Source organism: Antennarius striatus, chromosome 7 (assembly GCF_040054535.1).
Source record: "Antennarius striatus isolate MH-2024 chromosome 7, ASM4005453v1, whole genome shotgun sequence".
NCBI lineage: Eukaryota > Metazoa > Chordata > Actinopteri > Lophiiformes > Antennariidae > Antennarius > Antennarius striatus.
This window is the reverse complement of record NC_090782.1, coordinates 25937291-25952371: the sequence shown is the minus strand read 5'-3', so window position 1 is coordinate 25952371 and position 15081 is coordinate 25937291. Positions and strand designations below refer to the sequence as shown.

Genomic DNA, 15081 nt, shown 5'->3' with positions numbered 1-15081 from the left:
TACGTTTATTCTTTTTACTCTAACAGTTATTAATTAAATCATTTAACAGTTTGCTTGGTTTTTATATTGTACTATTGGCTAAACTCAATCCTTGCGTCGCTTCTACCGTATATTCTGTTAATATTATGGGATGCATAAACGTCATGTTGGAATTAAATTTTTTCGTCAAGCGCATCCCAGGATGCACTGCTTTCTGGAGGTAAACTACATAACCGACATGCATGAGGATACCTGCTTAGCGTTCTGTTAGCGTCTGCTAGCGTGGGCCGTTTGGCGCTCCTCGTTCTGCACCTCAGCACTGATTAAATCTTTCATCAGCCCCCCCCAGGAGTCTCTACAGACATTGGTTTCTCAGATCAAACTGGAGCCACAGGTTCCTGACTGACCAATCAGATCGCTTTCATTACCACGCGCTCCAACCTGTTATTTCCTACATTCTGAGATGCAAACTTGGCTCTCCACTTCTCAGATGACTTGTTTGACTTTGCAGAGGTATTCAAATGAGGCGTGTTATTCCCAGCCTAAAATTTTCACCGTTTTGCCAAACATGAGACAAAGTGAACGCGGAAGTCTAATTTCCATTCACAGCGTGTTGGATGAGGGCAGATCTGCTGCTCCAGCAACACGCTGGAGCGTCTGAAGGACGCTCTGCATGGAAATAATCCACCAAACACCTTCAACTTTTTGATGCCGCGCTAACTTTTTGTTAGTCAGTTCACTGCCAAATCCAGTAAGGGGTCAAAGCGCCGCGCCATCGGCAAATGTTTTACAGAAAACTCTACAAATGCAGGTGGGTGTGGGTCGGTTTCATATTCATGAGCTGAGGGTTGTGGGAGCTTTGCTCGGGTTCGACTCATCGCCGTCTTTCACTTACTGATCTGTTTATTTCCTCCTCATGATGGATACGCGTTCAGCTTTTACGTCAAAGCAGGAAGTCACATTGGCTTAAAGGCTGCGAGGGAGAGATAGAGAGGCTAATTCTGCCTCTAAAGTCATATTTTTAATAAAAATTCCGCCATCCTGCTGCGGGGAGTGATAGCATTGTGTGTGAGTGTGTGGTGTTATCATGTTATATTTCTAGCCAGCGCTCATGTTTGACGCTAGAAATATTAGCTGTCAGAGGAAACGGTCTCGTTCGGCGCTTCCACCGTTTTTATGACTCGTTCTTTGTTTCCTCCTCATTGCTGAACGCATTCGTGTTCCAGGAACGAGGCTTTTCCTCGTAGCTCTTTGCACTTTGCTCATTTTAAAGTATATCTGTGTGACGATGGGGCCGTTAAACACAACATCTGTCAGCCGTGTGGCGGAGCAGGCCGGGCTCCAGGTTGACCTGTATTCGTCTTCCTCTTTCTGCTTCAGGTTCGTTTCCTCCTCCTCGTGTTTCAGCTCCCCGTGAACTAAACCGTCTCGTGCCTCTCGTGTTTCTTCCAGAGAGTTCGGACGATGGAAAGTCAACAACTTGGCGGTGGAAAGGCGGGACTTCCTGTCATCTCCGTTACCTCTGACCCCGGAGTTCATCAGGAACATTCGCCTCCTGGGCCGCAGACCCACCACCCAGATGATCTCTGACAACCTCATCAGGAAGTACGGGACTCACTTCCTGCTGTCGGCCACACTGGGAGGTGAGCACACGTCTACAGCGACACGCGTGAACCTTCACCCCCGACCAGCTGATGAGCACTGGTTCCATTACGGAGTCATGAGCCCCCGCACCTTAAAATGGAGCTTAAACAGGAGGACGGCTGTCTTTAGGGAACAGGTAGCACTGAATTTGAATTGTAACCTTTGAAGAAACCTCGTTTGGGTTGTGAGCTGAGCTAACGGTTGCTGTCATGAACGCTGGAACACGTTTAGCTCGGGACACGTCCAACACCTCTGGTGAGCAGCGTTCACATCCTGGCTTCCTGTCATCGTCACAAATGAACAACAAGAAATTAAATAAATGAAGCCCGACGAAACAGAACGCTGCTCTAGAGAAGTTTAGTAAGCATGTTTTATTACAGTATTTTCCACGGTACACTGGATTATAATGTCGGTTTTTGAGAAAATTAAAGGCTTTTGGTGCACCTTATAATGTGGAAAAAAAAGTTTTGTTCCTCTATTTTTTATCTATTTGAGATCAAACTCTCTGGTTCCAGCAAAGCAAAGAGATGTTGAACCTCTGATGGTGGATTTGTTCTCAGCCCGTTCCCCTGAGCTTCATAGCTTCCTGGTCTTTGCTCAGAGCTTTTTTACAGGAGAACTTGAACAAAAAGGGAGCTAAGTGATTGAAATCTATTGGATTCAGCTACCGAGCATCACAGGTAAACCAGTGATGCTGCCCCCGTCTCAGAACTGCCCCCTGGGGCAGAAACACCCCCCCCCAGTAGACACGAACACACATAAAAGCCTCCGTGCTGCGAACGCAGCGCCCCCTCCCTCCTGCAGTCGGTCTACTCTTGTTTCTTGGGCGGCGTGGCGAGCATCAGTCGTCCTCCGAGTGAGGAATAAAGAAGAGAAAATGTTTTGGGATGCAGAGCGGCTCAGGCCAGGCTCGCCACGCCGATTTGGTTTTACAGAGCAACACTTGTCAATTACTCTGGACCTGACTAGCTGGGGGCAGGTTCGCTGTGTGAGCGGCCGTATAGCTGCCCGACGAGCTGCCTGAGCTGATGCATCCTCTCTGGACCCCGGCCAGCACTTAGTGGTATGAAGAGAGGAGGATGAGGAGTTTGTCTTGGAGCGTTTCCAGAGAAACGCCTCGGCGGCTCTGGATGGAGCCTCTGTGTTCAGATACATATGGACTCAATGAAATTAATAAATAGATTGTCGTGTGAAGACGGTGCCCTTCAGCAGCCGAGGGGGGGCAGGACAATAGCCCTGAGGCATTAACGGTGCATTACAGTAAGTTATGATGTGCAGCCTGGCGGCGACACTCTGGCATGGCGCCTGTGCCTCGCCGCCTGTGCCTCATCACATCCTGATTGCTGCGGCGGCACGGCTTCTCCTCAGTGTGATCAAACAGCTCTGGGCCTCAGGCGCACCTGTCGGTCAGTTTACCCATCAGGCACTGGGAGTCAGACCGCCATGTCGAATCTAAATGAGATGGAATTCTAAAGACAAGTTTGTAGACGGAGCAGCTGAAAATGATCCATTTTCATCAGAGATGGATCAATATGGATCATATCAATATGAAGATGGTGCCCTCACAGCGTTCAAGTCGTTCCTGTTCTTCAGCTGCTGTTGAATCGGTCGTGTCGTTGGGGAAACATCTCCGGTGGACGCCGAATGACTTGAGTTATGGACTCCAAATGTCAAAATTACCACACAATGTTGTCAAAACTAAAAAAAATAAAATACAGACACCTCCTCAAAATGTCATGAACCCTTTCCTGGTTGCTTCATTGAATTTTCAGTCCAGTAATTTTTCTGACTGACTTTGTGCAGACCAGACAAACAGATGAGCGACTCGTCTCTTCTGCAGAGGTCACAGTGTCACCCAGCAGCACTGCAAAGGAAAATCTATGGGAGCCTCAAAAGTTTAAAACTTAATTAACAGAAAATCCAAGTGGAAAGATTTGACACCAGTTGGCAGGACGTTTGATGGACAGTGATTGGTCGGATCTGTGTGAACACCTCAGCAGGAGCGCTTTGCACTAAAGCAAGAACCTTTAAGATATTAAGTCTTTGATTTTGTGTCAGCGTCGCATTCGTCAAACAAAAGAGAGACTTTACTGATGGAATAATGTGAATTTACACTTTTTAAGGTAATTTTAATGTGAAATGTTGTGATTGGCTGCAGGAGAAGAAGCCTTAACGATATTCGTTGACAAGAGGAAGCTGAGTAAGAAGGTGGAGGTGAGCGATTACTCCAGCAACTCCTCCTCCGTGACTCTGGAGGCGCTGCACCAGCTGGCCGCCTCCTACTTCATCGACAGGGAGAGCACGCTGCGGAAGCTGCACCACATCCAGATCGCCTCCACCGCCATCAAGGTAGGGCGTCCTGCAGCTCAGACGTTAACACACACACACACACACACACACGATCAATGGCTTAACCACAGACACACAACACAGATCTACCTCTCGCTGCCAGCAGACGAGCTCCATCTGAAACCTCAGTTTATAAATGAAAAGCTTAATTGCTTCTGAAACAATAAATTCCTCTCTGATATTGACGAATGTGGAAGCGACAGACTTGTGAGAATCAGTTTGGTTCATAAATGGTTTTTCGCTGCAGTCCAACAAGAATTATTTCGATCAGCGGAGGCGAGAGGACGGAGTGAAGGTAATGGTTTCTGCAGCAGGTGATGTGTGATGATCACACGTCAGAAAGTCTCTGGAATCAGAAGCTTCAGGAGGTTTGATGGAGGAGCGCTGGTCCAGACGGCAGCAGCTGTGTGTGTGTGTGTGTGTGTGTGTGTGTGTGTGTGTGTGTGTGTGGGTGTGTGTGTGTGTGTGTGTGTGTGGGTGTGTTCATGACCATCAGAGCGGCTCTTGAATGTGTTTTGTGTGGTAAATGAAGGTGATGGTGAGGAGTGACTCTGACATTTGTGGTCCAGGACTAACTGATGAAGAGTTGATAAACATCTAAACATCTCATCAAACAGACTATTTAAATTAAATTCATGTGAGTGTTTGAATCCGTAAATCATAGATTCCACTTTTAATTCCGTCCTTAAACCCGTACTGCCCCCCCCCCCCCAAACGGGGCGGCCCTTTGGACGCTGGTCGTTCTGCAGCGATCGGCGCTCCAGTGGAAAACTGGATGTGATGAAATACAACCCTCACCTGCCGGGGGCGCGTCAGGACCGGAGGGGGCGGGGTGTGAACATACGGGGGGGACATGGATGGACCTCATAAAACACAGGGTGTGAATATTTGTGCCCCCCTCATCAGGAAGCGTGGTGTTCACGGGGCTACGGGGGCGACGACGGCCCACCAATCTCCCTGTTTGTATGAGTCGACTGGTGGAGTGTTTCCTCCCTGGACTCCTGTCAAAGCGCTGTGTTCTGACTGCGTTGTGTTCAGGGAGGGGGTCGTGGGGGGGTATTCCTCTGCACCAAAGGTGGGCACATTAGAGCCAGATTCTTCTGGGGATTCATCTTTTTCTGTAGCTGCAGGGAGGAAGATGCTGAGCTTTCATCCTCCAGAGCAGGAAGTAGGAGTCCCCCCCCCCCACCTCCATTGCTGGTAGGAAGTCACGTCCATATCAAGCCTGTGATTGGACGCCGTTTTCCACCAATGACTATTGATTCTGGATGTTCAGGAGAATCAGGGGTTATTTCCAGCACAGTTTTTGAATTTTTTGGGTCAACCTGATCCCAAACGGACTCTGAACAAAACAGGGAATCTTCTCTGTTTTGACGTTATTCTGACCGGCTGCCCCCTAGTGGCCAAAAACATTCACTCAGCTTTTAGATTCGGACTCCTTACCTCCTGGTCGCTGGGATGTGCCCAGTTAGAGATGTGCCGGTTAGAGATGCGGCCAGTTAGAGATGTGGCTGGTTAGAGATGTAGCCGGTTAGAGATGTGCCCTGTTAGAGATGTGCCGGTTAGAGATGTGCCGGATAGAGATGTGCCCTGTTAGAGATGTGCCGGTTAGAGATGTGCCGGATAGAGATGTGCCGGTTGGGTTCCAGGAATATTTGTGGCCGGCTGGTTGTCAGAGCTGACCGCCATGGACACGACCAGAGCTGGAATGTTTTCAGAGTGTTTTCAGAGTGTTTTCAGAGTGTTTTCAGAGTGTTTTCAGGGGTTTTCAGTGTTTTCAGTGTTTTCAGAGTGTTTTCAGGGGTTTTCAGAGTGTTTTCAGGGGTTTTCAGAGCCGCGGCGCTGCAGTCAGAGCGAAGCTGGAGGCTAAATGCATTTCAAACTGAGACAGAACGCGTCTCCTGTTGCTTCTGCAGCTGGCAAACACACAAGTCCACAAAGACAGAAAGAAAAGCCCACATATCTCCATCCTGTAAACCGCTTCGTTTCTCATTGTGCTGTTTGATTTACAGCTGAAATACATTCTAGCATTCAGCGCCTCTTAAACCGCAATTATTTGTGTCCATCGTTAGCTGGCGCTTCACCCGGGTGTTCGCCCGCCGCGTGTTGCAGAGATCAAGGTTGTTCTCGCTCGTCTTCCTCCCACTCTGTTGTTTTATAAATCAGTTCGATACCTGGAATGAACCAAAAGTTAGCAGCGTGACGTCTGCAGAAGGAGCTCAGAGAAGCCTCTGCTTCATCCCCTCATGGACACGTCTGTCCGGATACAGGTGGCCAATCATGTCCAATTAAGAACCGATAATATTCCAGGAAGCGGCTACAGTGAATAGCAGCTGCTGTATGGAACACAAATTGAATGCTGTGCTCATCAGTCCACGCTCCCCATATGGTTTATCATATGGCCCATCCAATAATTCCTCCTACGGATTCAATCTCACAGTGTGAAAACTGGGATTGTATCTCATTTCCCCAGGATTAAATCCCTCATGAGGAAACAAGGGATTTATAAGCGATATAAATGTTAGAACCAGTGAATGGCGCTGGATCGTCTTCATTCCCTGTCCCCGTCCACAGAGGGGGGGTTTGCTCAGACGCTCAACCCTCTCTGGGTTCTCATGAGCCCCCCCACCTTCATCCCCTGTGATTGTGTTACTGATGGACTGACCCTCACTGTCTCGCCCCATCTGTCAATTTACCCCACCTGTCCTCCGACAAGCCCGACGGGGGCCAATCGACGAACAAAATACCCACCCCACGACCGCAAAGGGAGAAAAATGAGAGTTGGTGATGCGCTCCTTCCTCGTGTCACTGGGGGAGGGGGGGGGTTAGATCTCGTCTCACAAATGAAGTGAAAAATGAAGCTGAGCTGAAGCTGCTCGGTGGTAAAGGTCGATGGAAACATCTTCAATCAGTGACGCCACAAAATAACTAAAATGTGTTCGCAAGAGAAAGAAAGCAGTGCAGAAAAGTCTTCTTTTATCAATTTATAATTTGTGTATGTTAAGTCAGGTGCAGCGTGAACCTGCACACGCTAAACCCGTGTGGCATGTTCAGAAATACCAACACAGGCTTGATGCTGCGGAGAAATAATCAGCACTGTTTTTATTTGTTTCCCAGGTGACGGAGACTCGCACAGGTCCTCTCGGATGCAGTAACTATGACAACCTGGACTCCGTCAGTTCAGTGCTGGTTCAGAGTCCCGAAAATAAAGTCCAGCTGCAAGGTCCGCCCCCTTTTCTGACTAACATTTTAAAAAATACCGTTTATGATGATGGTCACGTTATCTTTTTAAAGCTCAGACGTTCCTCCTGATGCGCCGGGCAGATGCTGCATGCAAATACAGCGATTTATAGCCCCATCAGCCCACTCGGCGTGATATTGCCTCTACACTTTAACTGCCCCTCCCCACGCCGGCGCTTTAATGACGCCCTCAACCCGTTTGTGTCGAAGGCTTGCAGGTGATCCTCCCAGACTACCTGAGAGAAGGTTTCGTCCACGCCGCCCTCAGCTACATCGCCTGTAACGGGGAGGGCGACTTCGACTGCAAGGACAACGACTGCTGGTGCAACTGTGACCGCAAGTTCCCAGAATGCAACTGCCCTTATATGGACATCCAGGCCATGGAGGAGAGCCTGGGGAGGATCACGGAGACCTGGGAGATCCTCTACAAGGAGTTTGAGGAATCAGGTGAAGCATCCTCCTGCTCGTTTCCCATTGGACGCCTCGTGTGAGTCTCAGTAATCAGAGTGAATAAATCAGTGAGGAGTGGGGGCTGTTATCGTTGGAATCTGTTCCGATGGTATATAAATATTCCTCCCCCTCCTGTGATTTACAGCGGGGCTCTAACAGCCGGGTCTGGATTCGGGTCCCGTATCCGTATAAAGCAAATGAACAAGGTGACAGGATTAAACAAATCCACAGCTTTTGGCTCAGGTCGTTTACAACATGTCTGCAGCAGATTAATCAGCTATAAAAGCATTTATTACCAGTCTGGATTTTTACACCAGCAGGGAAACGGTTTGAGAGGAAGCTCCAACCATAATGTTTGGTGATTGAGGCCACGCTCGCCCCCCCCTCGCTCATTATCAGTCAGGTGACATCAAAGTCGACGCGTTTCCACTCCTCTGGTTTGGATCAAATATCCCTGAGTGCAATTACCTTCAGAGTTTATGTTTTAATCGCCGTGTGAGATGGGGGGGGGGGGGGGGGCAGCTGCATGCGGACACCACCGGTGTCATAAACGTGTCCTTCAGCCGGAGGGGGTCACAGATCCCTGGCTGGGGGGCGGAGCTCCCAGGAAGTGATCTAACTAGAAATACATTGATGCTAGCCTGCGTTACCTACACAACAACACCGGGGGGGTGGACACTCTGGCGCCGGCGCCGTGGGCTGATGGTCCCAGTCCTACCCCAGACAGAAACGGGGTGACCAGCTGGGAACCAAACCCGTGACCTTCTGCTGTCAGACCACATTATTAGTAGTTCTCCAGCAGCTCTGATCTGATCTCCAGTCAGGATGTTCGTTCTGACAACTCGTTACTCACACCCAATTTGCAGCTGTTATATCCTGATTAAATACAATTAATTTATTTTACGAGCGGTTAATGGATGATGAGGATGATTAAAGTGAAGATTATGATCATGATGAATAGGAATTGAAATAAAAACATAAGTCCTGTAATTCTGAACAATCCTGGATAATCCCGCCCAAAGCCGATCCCACGCTAAAACGTGTAAATCTCACCTCTGATAATCTGAAGCCACGGCCGACCATAACCCGCTTATCGTAGCCGCACATTAGTGTTAGTCGTGTCTTGTTTCACAATTTGTCACAGCAGTGAAATGAAACTAAAAATCTCCCCCCGGAACCCTCGGATAGAGACTCCCGCCTCCGACGCCAAAGGCGTGGGGGTTGGCGCCTCCAACGCGTGAAAGGCGCTAAAACCAACTCCTGGATCCGCCAAGCGAGGAAGACACAACTGGTGCGCCATCTGTGTTTTATAGTATCCCACAATGCAGTGTGTGCAGGCCAGTTATTTAATAGAGCAGTGAGATGATGCTGGTTGAGTCATAAAGGCAGGAAGTGTGACACGAACACGTCCTCTTCTCAGGCTGCACATGGGCAAAGCAATGGGTGTGTCGGGGTTAATCACGCCTCTGCTGGTCGATCAGGCTGCGTTAATCAATAGTTGATGCGATGCCTGATGGTGCACACGCTGTTTGGAATAAAGCTGATGTCCTCTGTGCTGCAGATGAATTCAAGGCGTTCTACGCGAGGCTGCCGCAGAGCTACTTCCTGAACGTGTCGACCATCCAACACCTGTGGGCGCTGGACGGCGTGTTCCAGTGGCGCTACGAGCAGCTGGAGAACAGCATGAGGATCCTCTCCAGGAGGGCTCAGAGGGTCATCTTCAAGCTCTTCAGCCTCAGCAAACGATGTCACCGCCAGCCTGAAGTCCGTCTGCCCAGAGATCGGTGAGCTCTCCGTCCAACGAGGGCCCTCAGGGGTCGGGGGCGTCGCCTGTGCTCCAGAGGAGTTATCGGGGTCACCGGTGATGTTCCCCCTCAGACGCTGCCAGTCAGCCTGATGGGAGGTGGTAGGAGATGTTCATAGTGAGGATGAAGCTCCCTGACGGTCAGGTGAGCCATCGACCAGCGATGGTTCAGGAAACGTCGTCTTAATTTCTGGATCGACTTTAAATCCATGAGTAATAAAATTCACGTTCACGCTGGCCAACGCCGTCCCATCAGACGGATCGCCGGCGGCCCTGAATCTGACCCAGTGTTCAGATTGAGCGGCTCTGCAGTGATTGGCTGAGATGTTCTAAACAGGACGAGTCCGTCCAGAGCTCTCAGCTCCGCGTCCACCTCACACTCGTTCACTTCCTCTTCTCTCTCTCGTTCGCTCCACCAACGAAGCCATTAATCACTGATCTGAGCGGCGGATATTCCACCCACTGACCAGCGGAGAAGCGAGCGCCATCGCCCTCATCCAGGCCTGTTTATCTACGTTATTCCTGTCGCATCGACTGTGATGTGCTCCAGCTTCACAGTGGAGAGACAGGACAACACGTGTGACGGGAGGGAAGTGGGGGTGCTGGGAAACCCACTCACGTTCTCTCACATCCTGCTGGAGGCACTTCTGATGGACCAGAGAACAGCGATTGATTTTGCTTCCCGGAGCTGATTTTTTCCTCTGTGTTGACACAATTATGAGCCAATGAGCGAGTCAAAGCAGCCGTCAGCTCCGCTGTGACTCGGCGGTAATGATGAGACCACACGGTTCTTTGGCTCAAAGTTCTGCACATTTTGCTTCGGTGATGTTTCCATTCCTCCTGCCTGAAGAAACTTCCTAGCTCTTTATCATCCTGCCAGCAAACACGCAGGTCCTCTCATCTTTAACCGTTAAAACAGGATTCATTAACTTCTGACTCCTGAATGTTGAGGAGATGTTTAATGAACCTGTTTTTCAGCAGAGCGGATTCGTTTCATCTCCATGGTTTTTTCACGACATTAAATCAGGCGGAGGATGGACCAGAAGGTGAGATATTTACAGACCTTTGCTTTAGAGACGCTCCACCATGAATCTGGCAGTGGAACACAGCAGCAGTGCTAACATGCCTCTAATTACCCCCAAACCTCGGGCATCGGTGGAGTTTTAGACAACAATGGGCTGGAAACTGTTTTCTGTTCCGCCTGAAAACACATGAAAAAAATATGAGCAGAGTTTGGATTGGAAGAACTTGGCATGCTGCACAAAGTCGTGACCCCCACCCCGACCAGCGGATTGAGATGGACCTTATCACCCCCCCCCCCCCCCATCAGCTTTAGATCTCACTGTTAGAGAGCTTTTCTCACAGCCGGGTTCCAAAGCACCAAACTGGGATATTGCAGCAGATTAAAGCCAGAAGATTGAGAAGATGCTGGATGGAGATGTTTGGGAGCTTCGGGCTGCCTGCAAGTCATGACTTTAATCAGGTTAAAACAGAGTGGTTTGTGCAGGAATCCACTGTGGGTTTAATTAACCATATTTATCTCCAGGAAACCTCTTCTGTTGGTTTACCCTCAGTTTCACCTTTTACACATGGATGGAGGGAGAACTCTGTCAACAAGATGGGAACGGTGGAGTTTCTGTCCAGAAGGTGGTTGTAACTGACAGGATGTAATTTTGGAGTTGGAGGAGATGGTCAGGAAGGTCGCGTTGGGGAACGGTAGATCTGCATTAATGTCCTAACACCTGATTGGTCCTCTGACGCCGTCGACTGAAACGCTTGCCTGCAAACGCAACCCCCCCCCCCCCGTTTGTCAGGTTCGCTGCTGAATTGCGTCTGTAAGGGGATGTAGTCCTCTACACCATGAAGTCCTTGTCTGGAAACATGGTTCCTGTTCAGACCAGGTCCCTGGTTTTAGTTTGAACTTCATTGTGAGGATTTTCTGGATGCATTTAGCTCAGCTGTATTTGATTCAATCAGTTGTCCTCGTCAGATTTTTTTGCAATTAACAGTAATCCCTCGCCCATTCACGCACGACTTCACCTCATCGTGGATTTTTGGTCGGCAGTCATGTGATACTGTACTCGCATCCTATTGGCTGACAGCATCCTGAAGGGCGCTACGTTCCGTGAGTCTCCGACTTCTGTGAGACACAAAAGTGTTTTAAAAAAACAGTCTATCAGAGTGTTTTAAAGGTCATACAGATAGAAGGTGGTTTAATATCACTATGGGGGGGTTCAGAAACGTTCACATTACCATAAATAGTAAGATAAATAGTTTGTCGCTATTCATTACTCGTGTGTGGTTCCTGGAACGTGTTAACCGCGATGAATGAGGGATTACTGTAGACGCAATAAACTTATTTTTTGTGCTGGAAGTCTAAAATATATCTGAATATAAAAACTGGGGTTACCTTCCTGCTGACTTGAATCTGACTGGACTGGTGGAATCTTTACATTATGCTGATTACGCTTATATTTTAACAAGAAAGCTGTCTGCAAACCCCAGACAGGCGTTCTGGTCCAATGAAGAAGCTACCCATTAAATCAGCTGGTCCTGATCAATAACCGCTCCCTGTCCCCCCCCCCCGCAGGTCTCAGGCCTACTGGCTGAATCACTTCCAGTCGCTGCTTTATTGTTCGGAGAACAACCAGGTCGGAGAATTCTCCGAGGAGCTTCACAGCTGCAGCTGTTTATACCAACACAGCCCCTGTCAGCTGCCGCCGCCGTGCATTGTGGGAGAGGGTCCAGCCTGCGCAGTGTGCGCGCCGGACAACCACACCCGCTGCGGGAGCTGCAACCTGGGCTTCACCCTTACACAGGGCACCTGCAGGCCCATGGTGGCCGACTCCACCGAGAACTACTTGGGATTCGAGACGGACCTCCAGGACCTGGAGCTGGGCTATCTCCTGCAGAGAGCGGACCGCAGGCTGGAGGTACAGTTCTACCCTCTGTTTGATCCGGTCAGGCTGGCAGAACAGAATCCGGGGGGGACTTGTTCACTCCTGGGGGGCAGTAAGCATTACAACAAACTTCAGTTTGTATCTGCATGGTGTTTGGGGTTTTTTTGGTATTTGCTGTCTCATATTTTAATGTTCTGTTTGGCTGAGATGGTTTGTTAAAATGAAGACCAGACAGGACAAAGCTGAATGCAACACATTCTGATTTTGGCGTCATCGGGTTGGTTCAGGACTCGGGACGCTTTGTCATAAAGCTGAGATCGATCAGTTGCACCTCAGATTTGTTGAGTTTGTTTCACACATTATAAAAGTGAACTAAGCTGCTCTTTTCTGAACAGACTAGTTGATGTAAAGTGATGTAGAAGAACAGCAGCTTTGCTCTTTAGTGGATGGAGCTGATGGAAACAAATACATTAGAAGGCCAAGGAATGGAAGTTCTCAACTTGTCTTCTGCTAGTTTCATGTTTATATAAATACCTCTAAATATTTCTTAAATATTTCAAAAGTCACTCACCTGAAATTATGTCCTTTGGGTATTCAGTAAATAATCTCTGGTGTGTAATCTTACTTCAAATTAAGACTAACTGCAGTTAATTCCTCATGTCATGCCTTGTTAGCTCTGAAACACAGGAACGAGTTTCTCCCGCTCTTACCCCCCCTGCAGGACTATATGATGATCATTAAAAAGCTTCTTGTTTCTGTGTCGTAGGTCCACGCCATCTTTATCAGCAATGACATGCGACTCAACAACTGGTTCGACCCGTCGTGGAGGAAGAGGATGCTGCTGACGCTGAAGAGTAACAAGTACAAAACCAACATGGTCCACATGCTGCTGGGAATATCCCTCCAGATCTGCCTTACCAAGAACAGCACCCTGGAGCCGGTCCTCACGCTCTACATCAACCCCTTTGGGGGGAGCCACTCGGAGAGTTGGTACATTCCAGTCAATGAGAATAGCTTTCCCGACTGGCAGGCCACCAAGCTGGACCTGCCCTTCGAGTGCTACAACTGGACTCTGACGCTGGGCAACAAGTGGAAGACGTTCTTTGAGACCATCCACATCTACCTTCGGAGCAGGATAAAGACTCAGGAGGGGGGGAACGACAGCCTCTACTACGAGCCTCTAGAAATGACCGAACCTGCTCGGAACCTGGGCTACATGAAGATCAACAGCATCCAGGTGTTCGGCTACAGCATGCACTTTGACCCGGAGGCCATCCGTGACCTGATCCTCCAGCTGGACTACCCCTACACCCAAGGCTCCCAGGACACGGCCATGCTTCAGCTTCTGGAAATACGAGACCGGGTCAACCGGCTGTCGCCTCCCGGTCAGCAGCGCTTGGACCTTTTTGCTTGTCTTCTGCGGAACCGGCTCAAACTGACCGCCAGCGAGGTGGTTCGCATTCACGCCTCCTTACAGGCCTTTAGCTCGCGTCTGCCAAACGCGATGGATTACGAGACCACCAAGCTGTGCAGTTAACAGCTGCTTGATGGGAGATGCTGACCGTAATTGGTCTCAGAGTTTGTGGGAGTCGGATTTGTGACCCTGAAGTTCAAACCTGTCGTCTCTACGGCTTACACACAGAGAAATAAGAAAGAATGTACTCATTTGGTTGTTATTGTTTCTGTTTTGTGGCAAAAAGTGCTCAATCATGACTTATTAGGTGGATCCGCAAGAAAATGCACAACTGTTTCACAAGAACAAAGTCAAACAGCGTAAGAGTTGGACGGTAGTAGTCCAGACGCCGCTATATCAAAACCCAACCATCCTGTTTCAATGACTGCTCATTTATACTGTAAGTACCAACGGACATTTTATGGTAAAATGGTCTGTTTGTTTGTAACTTTTATATGTTCCTTTTGCTTCAGTGACAGTGCACTTCCCATGAAGACCAGAATAAAGTGGTGTCCGTCATGGTTTTGTAAATAAATTAATATTAAAACATCATGTTATAAACAGATTACAGCTGTTGGAAATTCATTCCTGCTGATTTGACCAGCTTACCTTTTCAAGCAGATTTTTCCGTCTCCATCGATAATCTGGGAAGGTAACCGAGGCAACCCTTGTTGTTTATCCCAGCTGGGATGAGGAGATTTGTGGTCAATTTCTCTCACAAGGATACTTGGGATCGAAGCAGCGACCTTCTGATTTAGTAGATACGAGCCAGCGTGCCCACGAGGCTCCAATACGTCCACATTAAGTGTGTTCTTCTTTGTGTCTTAAGACTTTACTGCCTTTGCTTTATAGATAGCCTCTCTTATCCAGACATTTTGTTCTAAGCACAAATATCCCCAAACCTGGCCTGTTAGGGACACCTGGTCGTGTGTGGAGGTTGTCTTTTTCCCTCAGCCACATGGGGAACGGTAGAGCAGGTTCCAGAGTAGCTGAGAACGTATAGCTGACATATTAACATGTACAGGTAATGTGGAAACATTTAGAAGCCCCCCGGTCAATGTTTTTCTCAGGAACAAACGATCATGGATGTTGTTCTTTCACTGCTCGCGTTTTAACCAGTGGCTCCGACTGCACAGCTGCATAGTGACATGTTCCTCATTAACGCTACACAACTGCAACCTGAGGCCTTCAGCAACACTTTCTTTTTTCACTTCCACAGAGACGCACTGGTAGTGAGTGTGAGCTCTGTCAAGTGTCTGGGG

At 48.8% G+C, this 15081-nt stretch overlaps 1 protein-coding gene across 1 annotated transcript in view; it reads left to right on the top strand.

Annotated features, from left to right (window-relative positions):
• The window catches only part of LOC137598884 (BMP/retinoic acid-inducible neural-specific protein 3-like), a 31208-nt gene extending 16831 nt beyond the window's left edge, over positions 1-14377 (top strand). Inside the window, exons 3-9 of the mRNA XM_068319418.1 lie at positions 1432-1622; positions 3782-3972; positions 7090-7195; positions 7423-7659; positions 9224-9446; positions 12057-12399; positions 13133-14377. Of these exons, the coding sequence (XP_068175519.1) occupies positions 1432-1622; positions 3782-3972; positions 7090-7195; positions 7423-7659; positions 9224-9446; positions 12057-12399; positions 13133-13903 (2062 nt within the window). The 3' untranslated portion in view covers positions 13904-14377. The remainder of the gene's footprint in view (positions 1-1431; positions 1623-3781; positions 3973-7089; positions 7196-7422; positions 7660-9223; positions 9447-12056; positions 12400-13132) is intronic.
• The last annotated feature ends 704 nt before the right edge of the window (positions 14378-15081 follow it).